The sequence below is a fragment of the Paroedura picta genome, chromosome 3 (assembly GCF_049243985.1).
Source record: "Paroedura picta isolate Pp20150507F chromosome 3, Ppicta_v3.0, whole genome shotgun sequence".
Classification (NCBI taxonomy): domain Eukaryota; kingdom Metazoa; phylum Chordata; class Lepidosauria; order Squamata; family Gekkonidae; genus Paroedura; species Paroedura picta.
The window spans coordinates 57,430,436-57,457,408 of record NC_135371.1 but is presented as its reverse complement, the minus strand read 5'-3'; the positions used below and the strand labels follow the sequence as shown (position 1 = coordinate 57,457,408).

Below are 26,973 nucleotides of genomic sequence, written 5' to 3'. Positions count from 1 at the left end.
TACATTTCTCATTGTAAATACTGGTTTCATTCTTCTTATAAACGTCAAATCCGACTTTAGTGGAAATATTTAATAAACAAATCCATCCTGCCGTGTCTCATATGTCTCATGGCTTTGGCTTAAGGGCCTTTTAAGCACTGCAGGAAATAACCAAGTTTATTATCTGTTGCGTGTATCTTTTCTGTCTATCATCATGACATTTTCTATGAAATCTACAGGCTTCATTTCCTTATTGAATCAGTCCCTGTTGGTTTATTGCTTCCTGTATTTATCAGAGCATTTCAGTATCTTTTCAGAGAATTCCACCTAGGTCCTTTTGTGTATATCACTGAAAGCTCTCACTGGGATTCTGCATTTGTTCCTTGAATGGTATTTAAATATTAACTAAAGTCCTGATTTGAAGTAAGAGCTAGCAATATTTACTTCACTTTACTATCTCTCTTTTTCATTTTACTTTATTTTATTAATTGGGTTTATAGGCCACCCCCTCTCACAAAGTCTTGGGGTGGCTAACAAATCAGTATTTCCAGACATGAGTGAGTGTATGTATTAGAACAATAAAATCATAAATTGGTAAAAATTGATTTCTGTTAAAAATGCTCTGGCTTATCTCACTAAACCAAAGTCTGGATTATATACAATAGTGGTGGTTGGGAGGAGGTGGTCAGGTGGGGAGGGAGGTCCATGTTGATGTTACAGTGTGTGCTGTATTGGAAAAATGCTGTTTTTCGGGCCCTTTGGAACCTTGACAGCTCTGAAAGGCCCCTGATCTCATCTGGCAGTTCATTCCATCAAGCTGGAGCCAGAGCCAAGCACATTTTCATCCTTTAAATCCTTCCTTTCACAGAGTTATTAGCAAATTAGTGATTTGAACAGAGTTCTCCACTCATGTGCTTTAGCAGTTTACTCTCCTTTTCATGCTTGGCTCACTTATAAGAATTAGATTCTGCGGTATGTAGGAGAGGAACTCTGACAAGTTTTCTAGTGACATTCATATTAGAGGTGAGTAAGTTAAGGAATTCTTTGCCTATGTCCCACAACGAAGGTATAGGAGATACATAAAAGTGGAGGAGAAGATTTTGGGATCAGGGGCTATGTTGGGGCAGAATGATCAGTTACAGGAGTCCAGTTTAGGCTCTGGAGTTCTGTTTTGTTATCCTTATATTACGTTACATTCAATACATTGAACGTACTGATGATTTCATCTTTCTTGGCTCTACGATCACTCAAAGTGGTGGATGCAGCCGTGAAATAAAATGGCGAATAACACTCGGCCAGAATGCAATGTTAGGCATGAACCAAATATGGAAAAGTAAAGATATCAGCTTGAATACAAAATGCCGGCTAGTCAACGCCATTGTCTTCCCCATAACATGCTATGGATGCGAAAGCTGGACCCTAAAGAAAGAAGACAGGAGGAGAATAGATGCTTTTGAATTATGGTGTTGGAGACGAATGCTGCGAATACCATGGACAGCCAGAGTTACCAACAAGACAGTTTTAGAGAGGAGCAAACCAACTATGTTATTACAAGGCCAGATATCACAGCAAAAGCTCACTTAGACATGTCATGTGATCAAACTCGTTAGAAAAATCATTAATGCTCAGCATGTTCGGCGGCAAAAGGAAACGTGGTTGCCAAAGGATCCGCTGGCTCGACACGATCAAAGCCGACACAGGGATGACCATGAACCTACTAAAAGAAGCGGTCATTGACAGAGTACATGCGGCAGAGACTTTCCTATAGAATCGCCGAGAGTCGGACACAACTGAATGGATGACATCATCATCATCATAGTATGTTAGAAATATATTTTGGTGGGAGAGCACCTAGAGATGTTTGAGCTGATGCCAGAAAAGTTTATATTAAGTTACTAGGTGATATTCTTGTCTTTTACATAGACCATATGTATTTATAGACCAGATATAGGCACAAAGACCAGATGTACTTATAGCCTATTTACTAATCCTCAGTAAAAGTTCTAAAACTATTTAACACAAACACTTATGACATGGGCCAATAGGATATTTTCACAAAAGTCAACACATATTTGGGAGGAGGGTATCTTTAGTTGCTATTACCACCCACTCTGCTACTATAAATCCTTCTTCCACTACCACAGTAAGGGATTCAATGGTAGAGCACTGGGAACTGCAATGGTGACTGATCACTATGGTAACAAAATGGGCCTTGATCTTGCATGGCTAGACAATTTGCCAAGATACACTAAATTAAATTAATACGGTTACGGTAAGTTAGCGACTTGAGGGCACTTAAAACATACACACGCTAAATTACTTTGCAACATTTTCATCATAAATGTTTGTTTGGTCTCTTTCATGTGGCTGTCTTTGGTTTATGTTTGGTGTATAGCCATGACAGTTTCACTCATAGGAGAAGGATCTTCCTCAAGTACCAACCTGCAAATGGGCAAACTCAACAACCACCTATACATGTGCCTTCTCTGTTGGAATCCCATTCCTGCAGAATGGCCTGCCTGAGGAGGTCAAGAAGGCTTACGCTCTCATGGCTTCCCACAAACTATGCAAAACTGAATGGTTCAAGAGGGTTTCTCTACTCAGGCAGTAGACTGAATGAACTACTGGTTAACTAGTTAACTAGAAAAATTATTAGGGACTGTGGCTTATTTATACTAGCCCTTTTCTACCTTTCGACCATGGATGAGCCCCTGAAATAATTTTTCAGACTTTGAGAAGCCCCAGAAGTGATGTCAGCTGGCAATGCCCTCACACCCCAGAAATGACATCACTACTTGCACCCTTAGCCTTTCTTTTGCTCCTTTCTCCCATCTATACTACTACTACTAATATGGCAGCTCAGGCTCATGTAGGCTGGAAAGAAAAGTAGGAGCTGAGAAGACAGCCCAGACCCCCACCACCACTTCAGAGCTCCCAAGGACCACATTCTGAGCTCCTGTGTACCCTTGGTTCGGAATCCCTGATCTATACTACTGTGCATGACTTGTTGAAACTAGGACCCTAATTTGGAATTTTGCATAATTTAATATGTCATGTTAATACTTATGCTCCAGTTCTGTTTTTAGACTTCTGGTTGGTTCTTCCACTCTAATCCTGTTGCATTGTTTACTCAATGTCCCATCTGTCAATTGTATTGAGAAAGGCATATGATAAATAAACTGGTTTATATACATCAGTTGTTGTACGTTATTTATTAAGTTATGTCAAATAAGGAGCCAGCCTAAACAAATTTTCTTTTAAGGGTTTGACATATATTATGGACTGTGAAGAACAGAGAGATTCTTGACTTGCTGCTGGGAAACAAAATTTCCCAGAAAAGCATTGATTCTAGTTAAATCTCAGTGATTCTTGGGCACCAGTTGAATGTATAGATCATGGAAGACAGGCTCCCATAGTTTGATGTGGGCAATATAAGTTTGAAAGTTTTCTCAAGAAAGGCAGTTGCACCGTGCTTCCTGCTAGTTTTGGCTTTATCTTCCAACAGTCATTTGCAAAGACATGACAAGTTTGCTTATGATACAAGGTTGGAGGGCTATGGGGTGGGGGGGGAGAAGGATCAACATTTGACAGATTCTTGGGAAGTATCTGGTCAGGCCTGTGAGGTTTAATTTGGCTAGTTTTTTTTGGCTGGTTGGAACCTTGTAAATAATTAAGCTGGATAGCCTACTTGTTCTACTAATATCACAGTCTAGAAAAGCAAAATGGCTGGTAGAACCGCTGAACTGCTGAAAGTGCAATATCTGAGAGGTAGATTTACTTGCAAATCCTGAGCAATGGGAAAGGGAATAAAAGAAAACACACAACAGGAAGATTCAATTTGGGAGCAGCTGGATTTCCTTCCTGCTGTTCTGTGTGCTGTCGCAGCACTCTGCAAAGAAATGATTGTCAATATGTCCAGATACCCCCTCCTTTGTAGACAGTGAAGCCCTTCCAGGTTGATGCCAACAAAACCAACAAATGCAATCATGGCAAATTTTCCAGGTCAACTGTTTGACACCAACATGCACGTACATGCTGCTTATTGATTCAACCCAGTCAAAGGATTGGGAAATATTCTTGAGGATATTGCATTCTATTTGAGTAGGCATTAACTGCTGACAATAAACACATCTATCTACTTTTATGCTTCTACTTTCCCCAAAGTCCAGAGTAGCTTGCAAGAGACTGAATCATACAAAATGTTAAAAACATTGACTACAATCTCAAGGTTAGTTTAAAAAAAAAACAACCAAATGGAGCAGATTGTTATGCTAGCAGTACAAATCCAAGTGACTGGCCCACTTATTACAAAATGGCCTTGGACATCCAGTTAAAAAGTGAGGTCATTTTTTAAAAGTGGCGGTACATTGGTTAAATGTAATTAATTTCAGTGAGTTTCAAATAACTTTTGCGCAAGAAAAGTAAAGAGCCCTAAATGGCTATTAAATTAAACAGCTAAGCAATGCATTGCTAGTAACTTTACTCAGAATTCTTTACTTCCAGTTCTTGGGAACTTATTCCCAAGAACATGTGCATATATTTTATAAAATTCAGTATGTTAAGACACGGGCAGATCTCTCTTGGGAAGGAATTCCAGAAATAAGTGTTCGCAAACAATCCCCACTACCTGAAGAAGTCATGGGTTATTGTACATAACAAGTTGTGTGAAAATCCAACTTTTTTCCCTTAGGTGCCCTGATAGGACAGGTACACAGGTTGAGCATGGATGAACTTTCTGAACTGCCTTTAATCTTCTATGGATTTATGTCAAAACTTTTCCAATGTCAACAATAAACAAGGTCTAATCCATCCTTTGTGGGAGAGTTGGAAGGGTGAAAGAAAGAACCAGAACATTCCAGTGCACACCATCTTCAGCTAAGAATATCAGAATTTAACAAGAAAACCACCACAACTAAAGGAAAAATGTACCATGCTGGAGGTGGGATCTCAATAATTAGTTCCCATGCTAAATGCACAAGAAATTATGAATGTGAGTCCATACTTTGACTTATCCAAACTCTTTGACATGAAATAACTATGAAACGGAGGACCATGTGGTCAAGTTCTTATACAAGTTCACAAATAACTTTACATCTTACATCACTGAAATACAGGAAAGATTTTGTAAACCTACTCCCTTTAGAAAGGTCAACTTAATCACAGTATTACAAACCAAGAAGAAATGAATGCAGTTTGCAACACAGTAGATAGAAGTCTTAGGAAGATATCTTGTATTCCAATACTGAATTACGACCACAAATGTGGACAACTAGACTGGGGCCACAGAGAAGTAAAACATACTTCTGCAAATTTGGGGGACACCTCAGGTTTGAAGAAAAATCTGAAATCAGTTGTAAAAACCTTGGAGGGGGTTAAATTTGTTAGACTGTGTCTTTAGCAAGAGTCAGCCACTGTCAGAAAAAGGGTTTAACTGCTTGTTGACACTTGGGGGCTTTACGCACCGGGATCTTTGTTGCAAATTGGTCACTGAACGAAAAATCGCCATTTAAAATAGTGGAATTCGTCGTTATGCATACCTGCCTTTGTAGTGGAATCCAGTTGCGTTTTGTAGCGTTTCCCACAGCTTCCGGTCTCGGCAGAAAAGGAAGCGCTATTGCCAAGCTCGTCCCGCCCCTGGCCGTCAAGCAGCCAATGGGCAGCCGTTAGCATGCTCCCAAACAGCCCCTTTCCCTTTAAGAGAGGTTTTTTTTAAAAAAAACAGACCCATTGTAACGAATCTGTGTAGATTCGTTGCAACGGAGAGACCCATCCAGCTGCCTAATGTGAGCTGTCGTTTGATCGTATGATCGTTGCCACGCTGCCTCGAGTGATAAAAAAAAAATCCCCCCCCCTCTCACGGGCCCGATTTTCGGCTGAATTAATGTGTAAAAAATAAAGGGACTTTATTTCAGCAAACGGGCTTTTATGTGGTTTGTGCTTAGTGACTAAAGGTGAAGGACTGAAGCCAGGGAAGCCTCTAAACAGAAAGAGGCTCGCTGGTGCGTTTATCCCCGCTCGCTCGGAGAAAAAAAAAAGGCGATCGCTTCGCCGGAAGTTTGGAGGACAGGCTCAGGAGGAGGGACTTTGAAGAAACCGCAACAATGTTAACGCACAGGTCTTTATCGCTAGTGTTGCAGATTGTTTGCAAGAGTGTAGCGCTTTCCGGAGGGTGAATCCACTTTTTGGGATTCCCCTGAAAGCGCTACAACGAAGCGCTTTTTGCTGATCGGTTTCAGGAGTGTTGCAGATTGTCTACGACGTCGTGCGTTATGGCAAATCAATAGCGTTTCCAATTGGCAACCATTGTGCGATTTTGAAGCCGTGCAAAAAGCCCCTTGTTGCTACTGGGCACAGGCTAAGTGGGTCATGTGATTTGTTTATTGGTATGTAAAATGCTTACGCCAATGTCTACATGTCTTGTTCACATACATGCAACTGTAAATGGAAGAGAAGAAATTCTCCTTCCTCCCTTTATTCTCTAAACCGCTTTAGGCAGAGAGGGAGATCAGTCTTGGAATTCCACCATGTAACAGCTAATGTTAAGAGCTCCATCACAAGCTATAGGAAGCTATGCATTTTCTTGTTTTGCGTCCCGGTTCCCATACCCTAGCAGTCCTAGTAAAATACTTTATTATACATTAATAATGTCTTGTGCAGTCTCATCATGTGTATTAACTCTGCTACTTTTATACACAAAATACTCAACAAAATGTTCCTAAAATCAAAATTAGGTGTGCAGATAGCACACCTACCTCCAACAGCGACTGAAGGGCCCCTGCTCCCCCTTCCCTCTCAGAACTCCACCAGAGTGCTCTGGACCTGTTTGCACTGTTGCACTGTTTATACAGCTATATTGTTACAACTATTAGTTATTAATATTATTGTATGGTTATTCATATATTATAGACTGTTTCATGTATTGTTGTTATGTTCTATGTAAACCGCCCTGAGCCTTTATTTATAAATAAATAAATAAATAGAAAGTGGCAAGAACCATTGATGGGCCCAGCAACTGAGTCTAGGAGCCATGGTGGCATAGTGATGTGGATGGTGGGAATCCTAGTAGGCCTTATGATGGAACTCTGCTGGGTCCGATGGTGATGGGGGTGACCAGGAGGTGCAGATGGTCCAAAGCCCCCAGCAATTGAAGGAGGGGAGAAGCCCTGGCAACTGAGGCTGGGAGTTACAATGAGCCTGTCTCATGAACCCTGGTTCCTGACCCGTGTTTCATAGGTTTCGTGTTTCATGTTGCAGTTTGCAACACAGTAGATAGAAGTCTTAGGAAGATATCTTGTATTCCAATACTGAATTGTGGCCACAAATGTGGACATCTAGACTGGGGCCACAGGGTTCATGACACTAGGAGAGTTCCTAGTGGCTCTGGGGCTGTTGGGCCCCTTGCTCCCTTAGGAGCCATAAACTCATAAATCACTATGTTGGCTTTCTGCCTCCCTTTGCATTCCAAAGTGTCTCTCCACCAGCTCCCCATTATAGTTTCCTGACCTTGCCAGGCTCTGCAAAGTCTCAACATTTGCAAATTTTAGATCAAAGTGTGTTCCCGGTTGCTCCCTTGAGAACTGTTGCATTTTCCCACCTAGTGAACCCCTCATTCCTCTCCCTCCTCCCCATCCCCAGGTATAAAACCCCCAAGGGGGAGATTGATCGTTTGTCTCTGCCAAGGAGTTTGCTCATCGAACTGTTCCTATAGATGCCTATTAGTTCTAGTGTACTGAATAAATATTCCTTATGGATTTCATTACAATTCTGGTCTCGAGGAAGTGATTATTCCAGTGATTTTACAGAGGTGTCTTCTGCCTGGTTCATGACAGCCTGGCAGTGGTGGTGGAGAGAAGGCAGTTAAGGGGGCAGAGGGATATCCCTGGGAAAATCACAGGTTCCCATTTGTTAATGCTAATTGGCAATAGAATAAAGTCACTTTATTGCTTCAAGTACATTAAACAATAGTCACATATATCAATTAATGGTTTGCTGATGTGGGTGTTGAATACAATACAATACAATACAATACAATACAATACAATACAATACTATACTATACTATACTATACTATACTATACTATACTATACTATACTATACTATACTATACTATACTATAGGGGCAGTGAGATCTTACTCAATGGCTTCATGCCATGCTTTTGCTGTAATAGTTAAAGTCCCGGCAACATGGGCAAGACCAATTGTGCAGGTCTTTCCTACACAATGATTATTTGTTTAGTTTGGGGGAAGCACTCACATGATTTGGACTCACATGGTGTGGGCTCTTTCATGCCACAACAGTACCATGGAAATGAAGCCATGGGAAAGCAGCTTCCACGTTGACACTGTGTTACAAAAAAAGGCACCTTAGTGTCAAGAGGTATTTTTCACACAAGGACAGGCATGTGTAATTTCCACATCGCTGCTGTCACTGCTGATACAGTATAGTGTCCATGGGGTTTTCACATGGCAGGTTTCCCTTAGGGTTGCCGACTCTGATTGGGAGGGGGACGTGACTGGTGATGGTGAGGTTTTAGGAAGGGCAGAACTGAGCCCTTTCTTCCAGGGGTCCCAATAGTGTGCCATCTCAATAGTCTGATGATCATTTGTAATTCTGGGATAACTTGAGGCTCAACCTAGTATTTGGCAACAAATGTTCACCTATCCCAGTAACGTGGTAATGGCAATTCTACCCTGTATCCTGAGAACTTATTCCGTTTTTTTTAAAATTGCAAAGTGAATATTGTTACATCAATATAATGTTATAACAACATGGGACACAGATTCTCTGAATTTCTGATGTTCATTTTTTGTTTATAAAAAGCAAGTCTCTATCCCCTCTCATTGAGGAAACAAACCTTTCCCCTTATATCTCTGTAGTAAAAGATGCAAGAGGTTTACTTAAAAAAAGAAATCTGGGAAAGCTGGTACATCTACTGTCATAAAACTATATCAATAAAAACAAAAGTCAATTCCTGATTTTAAAAAAGAACCCAAAGCCACCAGTTGCAGGGGGAGGGAATAGCCATGGCACATAAAATGGCTGCTGTGTGTGGGATGGGAAAGTCTAAAGCTGCCTGACAACATGTCAGCCATCCAGGCTTTGTGCAATCATTTCCAAAACTTTAGAGTAGAGCCAGATGCCTGACTAGATGGACCACAGGTTTGATCCAGCAGGGCTCTTCTTATGTTCTTAAACAAATAAATAAATAAGCTTCTTTATGCGGTTCACACTGAATACAATATTGATATATGGGCCTGCTGAAAGTTGTTTCTAGAATTTCCATTCACAGCCATAACATTGAGCAATCTGTTTAAAGATAAACTCTGGCTAAACTGGTTTGACCTGGCTGACGTGTGATGAAATAAATCATGTACAAAATGAAAAGGACAGAGCAGAGAGGGCTGACATTACAAGATCAGGCCTGGATTTTGTTCAATGTTAAATCAGGACTATTATCCTGTGCCAACAAGTTGCTTGGCATTGCACAAAGCAAGGGGAACGATGACATTTTTTCTTTCTCATTAAAATAAAGAACTACAAATTACCCTTCTTCCAGGCAGCTTTGAACCACTGAAATTTAGTGATTTATAGCCTTCTTAATTTTTAAAAACTCTTTTAGGGGTACTTTGTGCAGAAAAAATACAAGATCTTGGCTTGTGGATGCCTCTTAACCATTCTTATTTCATTCCCATCTGCCGCTGCCACCACCGCCTCCGTCGTCGCCCCACCACCACCCTTCTGAGGCCAGTCAGGGAGGGAGGAGGGAGGGGGCAGGGCCTGCCTGCTGCAACTACTACCACCGCTGTCACCCCACCGCGGCCTTTCTGAGGCCAGTCAGGGAGGGAGGGGGGAGAGGGAGGGCCCGCCTGCCACCACCACTGCCACAGTGGTGGCGGCGCATCCTGCCTTGTGGCCCCAGATTTCTGGTCACTTTATCCTAAGTCGTTCAGCCTTTTCACGTAAACAACATCAATTGAGTTTCCATGATCTAGTAAGCCTGTCACTAAGTTAAAAAAAGGAAACCGTATTGGTCTGACAGGACCTGTTGGAGACCAATCTGTGCTGACTTTCCTGGATCAACAAATTGTAGCTTGCTCCTTTAAAATCAGGATCTTCCCTGCAACTGAGGGCAGATTCACTGGCCTATAGTTTCCCAGGTCATCTCTCCTTTTTTTGAAGCTTTATTTTATATTTAGATTAGTATATCCTACCATCCCTTTCAGCATTACTGACTTGGGCTGGTTTAAACAAGTTAAAAGTTACAGTCATAGCAGAAACAATTAATACAATTAAAATTATACCCTATCTACTTTGTCTGGAATCTTTGCCTCCTCAACTCCCACTCAGAGGGTGGCTTACTTTAAGATGGTTTACTTTAGGGAGGTCCCCAAATCATGATGTTTCTTTCTGTCAATCACTGGCCCCTACCCAAAGACTGGTGGAAGACCTTTGTTTTGTAGGCCCTTCAAAACTGAGGAAGTTCCTGAAGAGCCTGCTGGTCTTCTGGAAGCTCATTCCACAAGGTGGGACCAAGAAGGCCTTGGCCCTGCTCAGAAGTACTTCTCTAGGGCTGGGGATCACCAGCCGGGTTCGTGACTGAGCAAAGTGCTCTTTGAGGGTATAGTCAGTAGGTGGTCCCTCAGATATGCTGGGCCCAGACTGTGAATGGCCTCAAAAGTCAAAACCAAAACTTTGTACTTGATTGGGATAACATTTGCTCTCCTCCAGTCTTCTGCTATATTTCCAGTCCTCCAAGAGGTCCTAAAGATGTACTGGAAAAGAAAAATAAAGCAACAGAGACCAGTGAGGAAAGGCAGGATTTAGTTTTTCTCTCAACATTCTCCATTTTCTGTTTAAGATAAGTTGACCAGATTTCAACATTGGTAAAGTGGGACACCATTGACCGGGGGGGGGGGGGTGTTCTTGATTTAAAATTTGGTCTTTATGGAGCAACAAAAAATTTCATAGAACGCAAAAACAATATTGTAATATATATTTTTTAAATTTCAACATAAGTACAATTTGCTAGGTGCCCCCAGATGTCCCTCCAAAAGTGGGACAATCTGGTCACCTTAGTTTAAGAGACTCATCATCCCTTGCTTTACATGTGAACAGGTGGACATAAGAATAAACCTATGTCTCCTACCTGTTGACCCCCCACTATTACAATTGTCCTCCAGGTGATCAAGATCAGGTCCCCTGAGGAGAATGGCTGCTTTGGTGGGCGGATTCTATGGCCTCCAGCAGCTTTTGGGAGACCCTTCTATAAGAGGCTACAAAGGGTTTGCCAGCTTGTACTGCCAGGAACCTACTAGTACTTCAGGTATTCATGCTGTGTGCCACAATAAGGAACTTTGGAATATAATCAGCGGAGACAGAAATGGTGAACTCTTCTGAACTTCCATAGCATTCCTGTGATATCAATCTTGGTCTCTAGTCTATTTATGTGTTTGTAACCCTGAATGCATCACAGGCTGTGAACTTTACTGACCTTCATTGTGCAAACTCCGGCTCAAATGCAGAACAGGAGTATGGAGACACATATGAAGGTCAGATTGAATGTCATGTTTGCTCTTGCTTCCTGAAAGTTAAGCACTGTCTGAGCTCCATATCTGGGCCTCTTTGCCTATTTCAGAGGAAACTTAAAAAAAAGAAAATTTGACTTGTCCAAAAAGCCAGAAAGCAGAAATAGGGTACCCAGCTTGCTGGGGGGTAAACGGTAATGACTGGGGAAGGCACTGGCAAACCACCCCGTATTGAGTCTGCCATGAAAACGCTAGAGGGCGTCACCCCAAGGGTCAGACATGACTCGGTGCTTGCACAGGGGATACCTTTACCTTTACCTTTTTAATGGGGTTAGTTGTTGTGACCCGCCTCGAGCCTGTCGGGAGAGGCGGGAAATAAATCTAACAACAACATTATTATTATTATTATTATTATTATTATTATTATTATTATTATTATTATTATTTATTGAGCTTACATCCCACCGCTTTCCAAAGACCTGTGTTGCCTTACAACATAAAACCCCCATAAAAATCCCCTTGTAAAACTAATTGTACCCAAGGGACCTAAGACCCCTACAAACCATAAAGATTGGTGGCCAGGAAAAAAAATCCCTGTTCCCCGAGCAGACATCTCTAGAGGTGAGGGTGTAGATTTAATACAGTTAAGCCTGAGATGGGGCCATGGTGTTCCTAGCACTGGCAATGGCCTCAATCAGAGACCTGGCAGAAGAGCTCCATTTTGCAGGCCCTGTGGATCTGTGACAGCTCTTCTGGTGGCTCATTCCACCAGGTTGGGCCAAGACTGACAAGGCCCAGGCCGAGGCCAGGCACACTTCCTTAGGGCCAGGGATCTCCAAGAGATTTGCACCTGCAGAGTAAAGTGCTCTGCAGGGGGGCATAAGCAGGCAAGTGGTCCCTCAGATAACAGGGCCCAAACACAAATGGCCTTAAAGGTTAAAACCAAAACCTTGAACTTGATCCAGCCCACAACTGGTAACCAATGGAGCTGCCTCAGCACAGGCTGGATATGGATCCTCCATGGTGTTTTTCTGCGGATCTTAGCAACTGCATTCTCTATCAGATGGAGTTTCCGGGTCAAGGAGAAGGGTAGGCCAGCATAGAGTGAGTTACAGAAATCTAGCCAAGAGATGACCATTGCATGGATCACAGTAGCCCTTTCAACTATCTTACCCAGGAATGCAAGATGCAAATCCAGGAGGTAGCTGGCAAGGTCCCATGGGTCCAGCAATGGCTTTTTCAGTAGAGGGTGAACCAGCACCTTCTTCAGCAACTCTGGGAACTCCTCTGTGGATAGGGAGAGGTTGAGGATCTCTCCCAGAGGGGCTCCTATCCACTGGTTGCCCATTTTGAGCAACCATGACTGCCAGGGATCCAAGGGGCAAGTGGTTGCCCTCACTGACCCTAGCAACTTGTCCACTTTGGCTATTGAGAGCTTCCTGAAGGTATCCCCCATGACAACCAAGTGGCCTCTAGTTCCTTTTCTGTATTAAAGGTGGCAGGAAGGTCCCAGTGGAGCGACAAGACCCTATCTGCAAAAAAGCTTGCTAATGCCTCACAGCCAAGTGCCAACTGGCGACTATTTTGATGCCCCTCCTCAAGGGCAGTCAAAGATCAAACTACCCTAAACAATTGGGTGAGAGTAGAATTTTGTGAGTAGCTGACAGTGAAAGGAAAATGGGCAGGAGAAATTAACCTTAGGTGTCTGAGAGCTCAGAGAATCCTAGAGAAGACAATTTTGGGGAAGAAGACTGGGTGGGATTTCCAAATTATTTCCCTACTGGGATGGGATGCCTTATAGCTTTATAGCCAACCAGCTCATTGTGTTCTAATGTCTGGCTCACCATTTTCTGAATCAAATCCAGAAGGTAACAACTTCAGATGCTTAGAGAAGGAACATATAAATGTGCTGTGTCTCAAACTGTTGGTCCACTAGTCCTCTGATGTGTGCTGTAAAGTTGCAGTAGTTCTGCAGACATAGCTGTTTCTTTCGCAGCCCTGTTATCTGAGATCCTTGGTACAGGACTGAGGTCTTATACATGTTTCCTTTAAGAACACGAGAAGCAATGTTGGATCAGGCCAGTGGCTCATCGAGTCCAACCCTCTGTGTCATACAGTGGCCAAAACCCAAGTGCCATCAGGAGGTCACCCAACAGGGCCAGAACTCCATAAGCCCCTCTCACTGTTGCCTCCCAGGCACCAAAAATACAGAGAATCATGGCTCCAGGCAGAGTGTTCCACCTATACCCTGGGGCTAAGAGACATAGATGGATCTCTGCTCCATATGTTTATCCAATCTCCTCCTGAAGTTGTCTGTGCTTGTAGCCACCACCAGTATCTATGGCAGTGAATTCCATGTTTTGATTACTTTTTGGGTGAAGATGTACTTCCTTTCATCTGTTGTAAGCCTACTGCTCATCAATTTCACTGAATTCCCAGTCTAAATATGCAAAGAAAACTGGCAGTCTAATTATGCAAAGAGAGGTTGCAGCTTAAAAGAATAAAACATACTTTATTTAGAAGAGAAACAAACTTTGTATAGAAAGAAGAAATTCCCAGCTGTCCTGCTATTTTATTCAGTCAATTGGTTGTGGAGGGAAGCAGGGAGGAAGGAAGTTCAAAGGACCAGGAAATCTCCAGTTGAGCCAATTCGAATATTAGAAAAATATCAGGAAGTTCCTATTCTAATTATGCTAAGTACAGTAACAGATTTTATTTTCCTGGGCTCCAAGATCACTGCAGATGGGGACTGCAGCAAAGAAATTAAAAGACGCTTGCTCCTGGGGAGGAAAGCTATGGCAAATCTAGACAGCATCCTAAAAAGCAGAGACATCACCCTGCCAACAAAAGTGTGTTTAGTCAAGGCTATGTTATTCCCAATTGCAATGTATGGCTGTGAAAGTTGGACCATAAGGAAGGCCGAGCGTCAAAGAATTGAGGCTTTTGAACTCTGGTGCTGGAGAAGACTCTTGCGAGTCCCTTGGAATGCAAGGCAAACAAACCGGTCAGTCCTAGAGGAGATCAGCCCGGAGTGCTCCTTAGAAGGCCAGATCCTGAAGATGAAACTCAAATACTTTGGTCACCTCATGAGAAGGAAGGACTCCCTGGAGAAGAGCCTAATGCTGGGAGCGATCGAGGGCAAAAGAAGAAGGGGACGACAGAGAATGAGATGGCTGGATGAAGTCCCTGAAGCAGTTGGTGCAAACTTAAATGGACTCCGGGGAATGATAGAGGACAGGAAGGCCTGGAGGATCATTGTCCATGGGGTCGCGATGGGTCGGATACGACTTCGTACCTAACAACAACAACAACACTTCTCTGAAGCCCTCTATAGGATATTCTTCATATGCTTTTGAATTACGCAAACTACAGATCTTGCATATTCCAACAGGTCTTGTATTGTGAGAAAGGGAGAAAAGTACTTCATTCTTTACCTTCTCTACTCCATGCATAATTTTGTAAACCTTTATTATGACACTCCTCATTTGTCAGTTCTCCAAACTAAAGAGCCCTCACCTCTTGAACCTTTCTTCATAGGGAAAGTTTTCCATCTCCTTAATCAATTGAGTTGCCCTTTTCTGCACCTGGAAAAGGTGCAGAAAAGGACAACTTAATTTTATTTTATTTTATTTGCATTATTTGCATTGCATAAATGCATTATGATACTGACTGATTTGTTTAATAATCTCCAACATAGCATTTGCCTTTTTAAAATTGTAGTTTCACATGGTGTTGACATCATAAGTTATTTTCCATGACTCCAAGCTCTCTCTCCTGGTCAGTTACCACCAGTTTGGACTCCATCAGTGTATATATACAAAGTTGGGATTTTTGGTTCCAGTGAGCATTACTTTGCACTTGTTCAGGTTGAACTAATTTTTCATGTTGACTCCCACTTGTCTAGCTTCAGCAGATCCCTCTGAATCTCTTCAAAGGCCTTTCTGGTTCTCACCACCCTGAACAGTTTAGTGTAATCCACTTCACTGCTTACTCCCGATTCCAAATCATTAATTAACAAAATAAAAAGCACCAGACCTAGTACTGCCTACCACCTTCCACTGTGAAAACTGGCCATTTAAAATCAGTTTCCTGTTTATTAACCAGTTTTTAATCCACAAGACAGAGGATATGTCCTCTTATCCAGTGAACACTAGGTTTACTTAGGAGCCTTTGATGAGGAACTGTATCGAAAGCTCTGTATCGAAAGCTCTGGGGACCGGTGAATGCTTGACAATTTTACTGAGGCCCGGGGAGGGGGTAGTCTTTTGCCGAGGGACGTCATCGCTGCCTGAGCCCCTGCTTCGCTTGCTTTCCTGCCGATGCCCCTGACTTCCCGCCACCCACTGGGGCGAGGGCGCTGCCAGCAGTAGCTGCGCAGTGCCACACAGAGGGGGAGCCCCAGCCATGGCGGCTGCCAGAGAGCACCAAAGGTGAGCCGGCAGCAGAGTGGTAGGGCAGCCCCTGAGGCAGCAGCCGGGGAGGAGGACAAGGAGGAGCTGCGGCCCGGTCCTGGTCCCGGTCCCCGGACCAGGGGTTGGGGACAGCTGATCTAATGGATCACCCTTTTCCACATGTCTCTTCACCCCCTCAAAGAACTCTAAATAGTTAGTGAGATCTTCCCTTACCACTTCCATGCTTTCACTCTGTTGTCACATCTCTCTATTATGAAATAGGACTAGCCTTGCCTGTCCTGCAACAATTTTCTCTCTACATATCCACCTGAAGTCAAGTACGGAAAGAGACACAACGCTGGTATGAAAACGCTTATAATTTCCTTCACGTGTTCCCTATCACATAGTGATAGTCATCTACCCAGTTCCCTGTCACATAGGGAACTGGGTAGATGACTCACAGATCATAAATTTAAGTATGATAATCCTATATCTTTACACCTACTCAAAGGGAGTGTGCAGAACTTTTTCCTGAAGAACAATTATGAATGCCTGTCAAACACTGGTAAGGTTGCCAACCTCCAGGTGGGGTATGTTGCTCTCCTAGAATCTATATCTCTACTAGCCACCTGGAGATGGATCATCTGCAGATCTCTGTAGATCAGGGCCACACAGAAAGAAAACAGGTATGTCTGCAAAATGTGGGGACCACCTAGGTGTGCAGAAAAATCTGAAAACCTTAACAAAATTAATTTTGGGGGTGCAAATCCTTCCCATGCAAAAGCACTGTCTGTTGTTGCATGTGCAGACAACATAAAACCCTATCTCCTCTTCAGCAGCAGCAGCAGCTGGGAGGCAAGCTGGGCCCAAGAGCAACACTGGCGGCAAGGGGGGTAGGAAGACGCAGCAGGCCCAGCTATAGAGGCTGAGAACCTCACTAGGCATGGGAGCTGTGGTGATAGCAACGTAGGGGAGAAGCCACAGTGGGCCTGGCTTACAGGGACTTGGAGTATGGTTCCCAACTCTAGGAAATACCTGGAGTCTTTGGGGGTGGAGATAAGAATGGGGCAGGGAGGGACCTTCATGGAGTATAAGGCTATGGAGTCCACCCTCCAAAGCAGCCATTTTCTTCAGGTGAACTGATCTCTGGAGATGAGTTGGAAAACTGGGGATTCCCAGGTCCCACGTGGGGACTGGCATCCCTAGTAGGAGCCTTGCTGGGGGGTGTGGAAAGCTGCGGTGGGCCTCCAGGTGGGATCTGGGAATCCCCTGGAATTACAGCTCATCTACAGAGATCAATTCCTCTGGAGAAAATGACTACTTTAGAGGGTGGAAACCACAGCACTGTACCCCACTGAGGTCCTGTCCTCCCTGGACTCCATCCCCAAATCTCCAGGAGTTTCCCAACTTGCAACAAGCAACCCTCACCCAGCTGTAAAGGCTGTAATTAAGTTTGCCAGCTCTGGGTTGGGAAATAGCAGAAGAGCTTAGGGGTGGAGCCTGGAGAGCGATTTGGGGAGGACAGAGACCAATTCTCCTGTAGACTCTATGGCAGACTCTATGGCATTCTAGCTCACTGAGGTCCTATCCTTCCCCAATCTTTTAAAGCTCCTCCCTATTTCTAAATATATAAAAAAGGTAAAGGTAAAGGTATCCCCTGTGCAAGCACTGAGTCATGTCTGACCCTTGGGGTGATGCCCTCCAGCGTTTTCTTGGCAGACTCAATATGGGGTGGTTTGCCAGTGCCTTCCCCAGTCATTACCGTTTACCCCCCAGCAAGCTGGGTACTCATTTTACTGACCTCGGAAGGATGGAAGGCTGAGTCAACCTTGAGCCGGCTGCTGGGATTGAACTCCCAGCCTCATGGGCAAAGCTTTCAGACGGCTGCCTTACCACTCTGCGCCACAAGAGGCTCTTTTTTCTAAATATGTACTGCTCTACAAACAATTGTATTGCAAAACAGTATAGATATGAAGTTCGACTATATACATAATGGATGCCTGACATGACCACTGTACAACAAACCAGGCTCTGGAAAGGATCTCATACAAACCTATATGCCTGGGGAGGGAACATGGGGAGGGTGCTGTCAGTGATGCCATGATATCACTTCTAGGAACACCCAAAACTAGGAACACCTAGTCATACCTCACTAGGAATAGGCAAGCTGCTTATGTGAGTGTGTATTACAACTATCCTTTAACCATACAGAGAGAAACAAATATTTCCATGCACATAAACAAGTTCAGATCAAGAATGAGGGCAGTGATGCGGCTACATGTTTGTTTGTTTGTTTGTTTGAGGCACCATTTTTCCAGTGACAGACTTTATATGATGATGGCAATGCAGGCAAGCTGAATTGTCTATTGAGGAAGTAATAATTTGGCTCTATGATCAATCAAAGTGATGGATGCAGCCGTGAAATCAAATGACGAATAACACTGGGATGGAACGCAATGTTAGGCATGAACCGAATATGAAAGAGTAAGGATATCAGCCTTAATGCAAAGGGCCAGCTAGTGAACACCATTGTCTTCCCCATAACAACTTATGGATGCAAAAACTGGACTCTGAAGAAGGAAGACAGGAGGAGAATAGATGCTTTTGAATTATGGTGTTGGAGACGAATACCATGGACAGCCATAGTTACCAACAAGACAGTTTTAGAGAGGAGCAAACCAACTATATCATTAAACGGTAAGATATTACGGCTAAAGCTCAGTTACTTTGGACACACCATGCGATCAAACGCGCTAGAAAAATAATTAATGCTCGGCATGGTCAGCAGCAAAAGGAAATGCAGTCGCCAAAGGATCCGCTGGCTCGACATGATCAAAGCCAATACAGGGATGACCATGAACCAACTAAAAGAAGCAGTCGGAGACAGGGGCGCATGGCGAAGACTTTCCTATAGAATCGCCGAGGGTCAGACACCACTGAACAGATAACATCATCATCATCAATAATTTGGCATTATTATACAATTGCCATAGATGTCCTGATTTAATTTGATAATTATTTAATTTGTAACGATAAGAATGATTTCACTTTCTAAAGTACTTCAGAACAGACCCTTTGTAATTAAAGTTAGGCTTTCTTTACAAAACCTGTTTGGACATTGGTACACAGGCATTGGTTGCCATCTGGTGTTAAGAGGAAGACATGCTTCTGTTGCTACATCCAAAAGCAAAACCCATAAAATAGAAGACCAAGCAAAACGACACAAAAGTGTTTCCAGCTTCTGAGTTTGCCCTGATTCTTCATCAGGCTGGTTGTAAAAACAACAATGGAGGGGGGGGGGTGTTTTAGGCTATAATTTTAAGGAGGCTATTTGTCTTCTGCTGTGTAGGTAATGTAGGTTTAGAAGATGCTGACTATAGGGCAGTCTCGGTATCAGGGACCCTGTGGTGAGGCCAATGACAATCTCCACTGTAAATACACAAATCAGGAGTTAATAAAAGGGGATGGACTGGGATGGGGAGGATCACCAAGGAAGAAGGCAATGGCAAAACACCTTTCTCATTGACCTGGAAAATCCCTTGCTGGGGTCACCATATGTTGGTTGCAACTTGAGAGCACACACATAGTTAATTAAGCATCCCTCTAATGTGGTGGAAAGTGCTGTCCAGTCACAGCCAACATATAGCAACCCTGTAAGGTTTTGTAGGCAAGAGATGTTCAGAGGTGGTTTGCCATCGCCTGCCTCCATGTAATGATCCTGGACTTCCTCTTCCTTTGTGGTCTCCCGATCCCAACCAAATACTAACCGCTAGGGCTGATCCTGTTTAGCTTATCAGATCGAACGAGACTGAGCTAGCCTGGTCAGGGCTTCTCTTGGTATCTAGTCAGGGTTTTTCTTTGACAATGGTATACCTAGCCTATTGGGCACCTGGGGCAGATATTTTTTTAAACACCACCTCTTCTAACTTTTTTCCCTTGGGTCACAGCTGCCTTATAGTCATCCTGTTGGGTTTTGAAGGTCAGAGATGTTAGAAGGTGGTTTGCTATTGCCTGCCTGTCCATCAGTCCTGCTTATCTGCTGCGGTCTGACAAGATTTGGCTAGGCTGGGTCAGGGACTTTTCTCTATAGTAGCGATCCCCAACCTGTGGGCTGCGGACCACATGTGGTCCGTCAACTAATTGGAGATGGGCCCCGAAGGACGCCTTCTCCCCCCCTTCTCCCCTCCCCCCCCCCCCGCCCTTTAGAACACACTTTGGGTGTGATTGTCTCCCATCACTCCCAGATGGGACTATCTCATTGCAGAGAAATAAGCTCAGGGTTCCCATTGATTTGTCATTGTCATGAGTTAAAATTTCCATGAAAATAAAATGTTCCTTATGTTCATTGTTGTGGTGTGTCTGTATCTTATTTTGAAGGGATGTTTAAACATTACCATAGCGATCAGAGAGCGTTAGGGCAGTGGTTGAGAGTAGAGGAGTAAACTACCCCCTCCACCGGGCCTCAGTAAAAGGCGTTGAGTGGTCCCCGGTGATAAAAAGGTTGGGGACCACTGCTCTATAGGACAAAATTATTTTAAGTAATAATTATGACAAGGCTGCAATACTGCAGGTAAATAACCCTGCATTCACTGCTGAATAAGTGTGCATAGAATCCATCCCATTGAATTCAGTGGGTATTATTTTTAGCATTGTGTTATCTTGTCCAAATGAGATGCCAGATTTTGAACAAACTGCTATTCTGACTTTTGTGGGTTTTCCAGTGTAGCTGTGGTGTGATAATTTTAATCCCTGACATTTTGACCGTAGCAGTGGCCGTCATCTTCAGAGGTAGGACATGGCAAGGATGGAAATCTCTCTGTACCAAAGTAGACATACAAATCCCCATTTTGCTGTGTTCTACCTCTAAAGATACCAGCCACAGTTACTGTCAAAATGTCAGGGACTAAAATCATTGGACCACAGACACCCAGCCTGGTAAACTCACAACAGCCAGTTAACTCAGGCCATGAAAACCTTGACAATTCACCAAATTGCTAGCCCCCTTCAGTCATGGATCTTTGTTAGCTGCACAAGCGGTGGCTTTGATGAGCAAGAGTAACAGCATTTTGTTAGATTTTGGCAATCAGCTGTAGGCAGCTAGTGCACTGAGTGCCCCTGCTCAACTCCATGAACTTTGATAGTTTTCAGGCATGTAAGGAACATTCTGGGCTCAAAGAGCAAGGGGGGGGGCAAGTTATGTTCAGTATATCTTGAACGAAATAAACAGCTTATCGGCTTGCTTGCTGATATGCAGAAGTCGCCCATGGGAACATAACAAAGTGCAGCTTGCACATGTATAAAGAAAAGGTTTTTTTTGGGAGGGGGGGAGATATACAAGCCCACCCCCAGCTCCGGTCAAATGGGGGCAGAAGGGTGGAGTTGAGTTGCCTTTCTGTCTCCCCCTTATTCCTGGAGGAGAGTTTCCTCCCCAATCCTATTCAACGGAGTGCCCCTTCGCCTCGCGCGCCAAGCGGACGACCCCGTCCTGGCTCCAGTTTCCCCCCTGCTAGGCGGACTCCTCGCTAGCAGCCCCGCCCTGTGCAGCAACGCGCCCCAGACAGACAGACAGACAGACAGCCAGCCTCTCCTCCTCCTCCTCTCCTCCTCCTCCTCCTGCACCGCGGCCGAGCGGGCCTGCCCTCCTAAGGGGCGCCCCCACAGACGCTCTCCCGCGGCCGAGGCGGGAAGAAGAGCAGCCCCTGCAGCCCGGAGAGAGGAGGCGGCGCGGAGCTGCCGGAAGTCGCTTTCGTGAGGCCGAAAAGGCCCTCTCCAGAACCAGACCCTCCTTCCCCTCTAGACGGTCGGAGGGCACTTCCCGCCTGCGCTGCCGCCTCCCCTTTAAGCGCAGGACGCCGTTACTAGGCGGGCGGAGAGGCGGGCAAACCGAATCGCTCCGCGGACCACAGTCAGTGGCGGCGCCATGGCGTTCGCTTGCCTGGTAAGGGCCGGGGAGGGCGAGGGAGTCCCCTGGGCCGGCTCCTTGGTGGAGCTGGGCTCAGCTGGCCGAGGGCGCCTTAGGGGGGCGGCGGGGAGAGCAGTGCGGGACGGGAGCGGGGCCGAGCGGCGTCTCCAGGCAAACGCAGGCGTCTGGCAGGCCAAAGGGTATATGGACAGTTGTTGGGGGTCGGGGAAGGTTGTTTTTATTGGGTTGACCGGTGTACCCCAGGGCGGCAGGTTTTGAATTAGCTGAAACTCCTAGTGAGGCACGCAACCTCCCCGCGAACTGATGGCAAAATTCCAGTCTGCAGTTTGTAGTGGCCTTAAAATGGAATGGAGGAAGTGTTAAGCAGCAGTAATCAGATTAGGCCACCGTCGGTGCAAAAATATCGCCGGGCTCTGCTGTTCTTACGGGTCAGGTTGTTAGGAATTTCCCCTCTCAAGTTCTGCGTTTTGTTAAGCCTTTGTATTAGGAAAACCTTCCTTATTGGGTTTCTCTCAAATAAGGATATTAGGGCCCAACTGCTTTACAAGGGACCCTGGCTGCTCTCTGTAATATGTTGTCCTGCTCACTTTCTGGGCTGTGTGGCATTTCTGCTCCAATTTTACGATGGATGATGATATGATATGGAACAAATATACAGTCCAGTGGCCCCATTAAGATCAACAAAGTTTTATTCAAGCTATGTGCTTTCATATGCAGGCACACTTCCTCACATGAAAGCCCATACCTTGAATGAAACTTTGTTGGCCTTAAAGGTGCCACTGGACTCTAAATTTGTTCTGCTTCAGACCAACATGGCTGCGTGCTTGAAACTATAATTATATGATATACCCATGGAAGGAAGAATAGCTACCCTGAAGATAAAATGGTTGGAATTTTTAGAAATCATGACTAACCATGTTTAAATATGAAGCTCAAAATCATGAATTCAGGAGATGTTACCCTCCAAGCAAAGATTTTTTGAAACATGCCCATCTTGTATTCATTGTGTAGAGATGCTGCCTGGTTTACAGTACTTAGATACACTGAATAACTTGTGCAGATACACATTCTTAATACTCAGATTTTCATATCATTATTGAGATGTGCCATGTGTGTCATGATCCAAATTCTTTTGCTTGGAAGTAAGCCCTATTGCAGGTGAAGATAACCTGTTTTTGGCCACAAACCAAGAAAGCAGAAAGCAAAATAAAAACATCCCCACACATACACACACAATCTAATTATGTGACTGTTTGTGTAAGCAGCGTCTTCAAGGAGATGTAGTCTAAAAAGAAAAGGGTGAAATAACTTTTGAGTACAAAACCGGGAGTTGTAATGCATTTGTTAGTATTCAAGTGCTGCTGCTCTCCTTCTGCATGTTCCTGTGCACCAGCTATAGTTGTTGGGCTGTCACATGCTTTCTGTTTCCCCACTCAGGGCAGCATGCCTGGCATTGGCCATACCTGGGTCATCTCCATCATGGCTCCCACTGACATGGGCTCTCTGAAGGGGGGAGGAGGTGAAGCCTTCTCATTGGAGATCTTTGGGAAGTACTACTAGGCTTCCTTGTTTGGCAAGTCAGAGAATGTATCAACAGCAGGCATATTTTAAGGGGAGGGGGAGGTATTTGGTTTTTTTTATTTGGCTATATTGTTTGTATGACATCTGGAGCCAAGAGGAAATGTGTGAAGTAAAAATACTTTAAAATACAATTTTAGAGTTTGATAGGTAATTATCACATATTTTGGCAAGGGAGACTCACCAGAAGCGTTTGAAGCTTAAATATACCTTTTATTTAACAGTGTAATTTACAGAGTTGTTTCATACTTTCAGTTCAAAACAAGCAGAGACCTGTAGTACTTTGAATAACAAAGTTGTTTCATCTTTCTCTTTTTACATTAAAACGGGGATCTTGAATGTGTATTTTCCATGCTTTATGGTGACTTAATTTGCAAAGTAATGCCCTTCTAAGCTCACTGACTTTAATGGACTTATTGAAGGATATAATACTGCTTAGGATGTCACTGTTAGATGCCCTCACAGCACTGTGTACTAAAATGCTGTACAGTGACATACAAATAGTTGTGAGATAGTTGGTTGATGTGAAGGCACAATTATATATGAAAGAACAAATTAGGTATGATATGTTTTGTGATTCTAGGGTGGGGAGTGTGCTTCTTCGGTGTTCCTAGATTTTAGAACATTAACAATTTAAATACATAACTAGAATATACTCTCTCACTTTGTGTTTTGTGCCATTTTCTGTAGTATTTGTACAGCAGATAAAATCTCTTTATTTTAGTCTGTTTTGAATTGGCTCTTCTCATCCCTTTTAGACTTTCAATCATATTATGGTTCTATTTGATGTATGTCATGTTTTAAGTTTTAGTTGCTGCAATTTGTAAAGTTTTTAGTTTTTCCAATTGCTTTTTGCATTTGTGGCTTGTGCTAATTGAATTCCACTGTTGTGAACCACCTCAGACACAGAGAGGTAATAAACACTAGCTGCAGTATTTGTATCTGGTAGTAATAAAAATTATGTACTTTCACCCTATTTTTTTGTTTTTGAATGCTTTATAATTATCCATCTGATCTTATGAAAATGTGTATCTATTGTTTCAAAGTTGTTTTTTATCTCTTATAGGAAGATCCAACACTGGAGAGAAATTTTAAAGGCCACCGAGATGCAGTAACTAGTGTAGACTTCAGCTTAAATAAGAAACAGCTGGGTAAGCTTAGTTGTTCTCTTTCACACCAAGCAAAAAGTTATTTTCAGATCAGTCACAAGTCATAATATTGTATCTACTTTTAAGTAGCTAGAGAAACTTGTTGGAATTTCTTGTGGAATACTATGTATGCCATGCAAAATCAGATTAGGCCTTGACTACAGTATTTTCAGTACTGATAACAGCAAACTAGAAAATTGCAGTCCAGAATGACATTGACTCAAGAGTTATGACTATGCTTATTGGTATAACTTGGAGAAATCAAAACAATTTTGAAAAATCTAAAATGCTGCAATACCTAAAATGGAAATTAAGAAGAAGAGTTGATTTTTATACCTTACTTTTCAATACCCGAAGGAGCATCTTATGATGGTCTTCTTTCCTCTACCCACAAAAGACACCTAAGAGAACTCTGTCAAATCTCTGCAAGTACTTCTCTAACAGAACTGTGATTTGCCCAAGGTCATCCAGCTGGCTGCAAGTGGAGGAGTGGGGAATCAAACTCACTCTCCAGATTAGAAGCCACCAATCTTAACCACAACAATAAGCTGGTTGCAGTCAGTATATTGGTTTCCAGATTTCAAGAACCTAAAAAGGTCAACATCAACAACTTAAACCTATACAGGGTGGAACACAATATTAAAAATATAGTACCAGTATTTATTAATCAAGTTAAAAACCCTAGACTTTTTGCGTGGCCTCAATAAGATCAAGGCATAAATACATACTAATGCCTCCACTGACCAGACACATTTCAGCGTAACTAGGGTTGTGCGTGGCAGTGTCCAAATCGGCTCCGCGCTTGTGTGTATGTGTGTCGAGTTACGCACTGGCGCCCATGCCTCCCCCGCAGCGCTGGCTGCATTGGCCTGGAATGGCTGATTTGGACGCCGCCGTTCACAACCCTAGTAACCACCTTTATCAATGGTCAGGCATCAGATAAAACCAGCATATGTAAAATATACAATCAATACAATAATTGTTATTGCCAGTTAGCTCCTTTAGATAAAAATATATATTCAGGATATGATGGACCTATAGTCAATTATGTGGACCAGAAGGTCAGATAAAACTATTTGAGGCCTCTAATGTTTCATAAATAGGCCATGGTCAAGGCAAACACTTTCAGTGTCCCGTAAGTGTCTTGTAATCAGGAGCCAACTTTCATCAAGTGTATGCTGAGGTGAAATGCATACCAGATCTCTACAGGTGAAATCCTAGTTCACTGTCATAGAATCATAGAACCATAGAGTTGGAAGGGGCCATGCAGGCCATCTAGTCCAACCCCCTGCTCTACACAGGATCAGCCCTAAGCATCCTAAAGCATTCAAGAAAAGTGTGTATCCAATCTTTGGCTGAAGACTGCCAGTGAGGGGGAGCGAACTTCTCTGTGAAATTTTTTTTCCTGATATCTAGCCTATATCGTTGTAAAGGTAAAGGTATCCCCTGTGCAAGCACCGAGTCATGTCTGACCCTTGGGGTGACGCCCTCTAGCATTTTCATGGCATACTCAATACGGGGTGGTTTGCCGGTGCCTTCCCCAGTCATTACCGTTTACCCCCCAGCAAGCTGGGTACTCATTTTACCAACCTCGGAAGGATGGAAGGCTGAGTCAACCTTGAGCCGGCTCCTGGGATTGAACTCCCAGCCTCATGGGCAGAGATTTCAGACTGCATGTCTGCTGCCTTACCACTCTGCGCCACAAGAGGCTCTGCTATCGTTGTACTTGTAGTTTAAACCCATTACTGCGTGTCGTCTCCTCTGCAGCCAATGGAAACAGCATCCTGCCCTCCTCCAAGTGACAACCTTTCAAATACTTAAAGAGGGCTATCGTGTCCCCTCTCAACCTCCTTTTCTCCAGGCTGAACATTCCCAAGTCCCTCAACCTATCTTCATAGGGCTTGGTCCCTTGGCCCCAGATCATCTTCGTTGCTCTCCTCTGTACCCTTTCAATTTTATCTACGTCCTTCTTGAAGTGAGGCCTCCAGAACTCCACACAGTACTCCAGGTGTGGTCTGACCAGTGCCGTATACAATGGGACTATGACATCTTGTGATTTTTCACCTTTTTTACCGCTTCATCACACTGCCTGCTCATGTTTAGTTTACAATCCACAAGTACTCCAAGGTATCGCTCACACACAGTTTTACCTAGAAGCGTATCCCCCATCCAGTAGGCATGCTTTTCATTTTTCTGACCCAGATGCAGAACTTTACACTTATCTTTATTAAATTGCATCTTGTCCTCATTTGTCCATTTTCCCATTGTGTTCAGAGCTCGTTGAACTCTGTCTCTATCTTTGCCAGTCCTCCCAATTTGGTGTCATCTGCAAACTTGATGAGTAGTCCCTCCACCCCCCCATCTAGATCATTAATAAATATGTTAAAAAGTACCGGGCCAAGCCCCGAGCCCTGAGGTACCCCGCT

General features: G+C 43.7%; 1 protein-coding gene across 3 annotated transcripts in view; it reads left to right on the top strand.

Moving 5' to 3' along the window:
• Positions 1 to 26,973, top strand: part of POC1A (POC1 centriolar protein A) — a 99,872-nt gene that overhangs the window by 45,336 nt on the left and 27,563 nt on the right. The window contains exons 1-2 of one of the 3 annotated variants that reach the window (XM_077325827.1): positions 21,505 to 21,836; positions 24,466 to 24,550. In XM_077325827.1, the coding sequence (XP_077181942.1) occupies positions 21,819 to 21,836; positions 24,466 to 24,550 (103 nt within the window). In that variant the 5' untranslated portion in view covers positions 21,505 to 21,818. Of the gene's footprint in view, positions 1 to 21,504; positions 21,837 to 24,465; positions 24,551 to 26,973 lie in introns of those variants that run through there. The other 2 variants (XM_077325826.1, XM_077325828.1) reach the window with 2 other exon arrangements.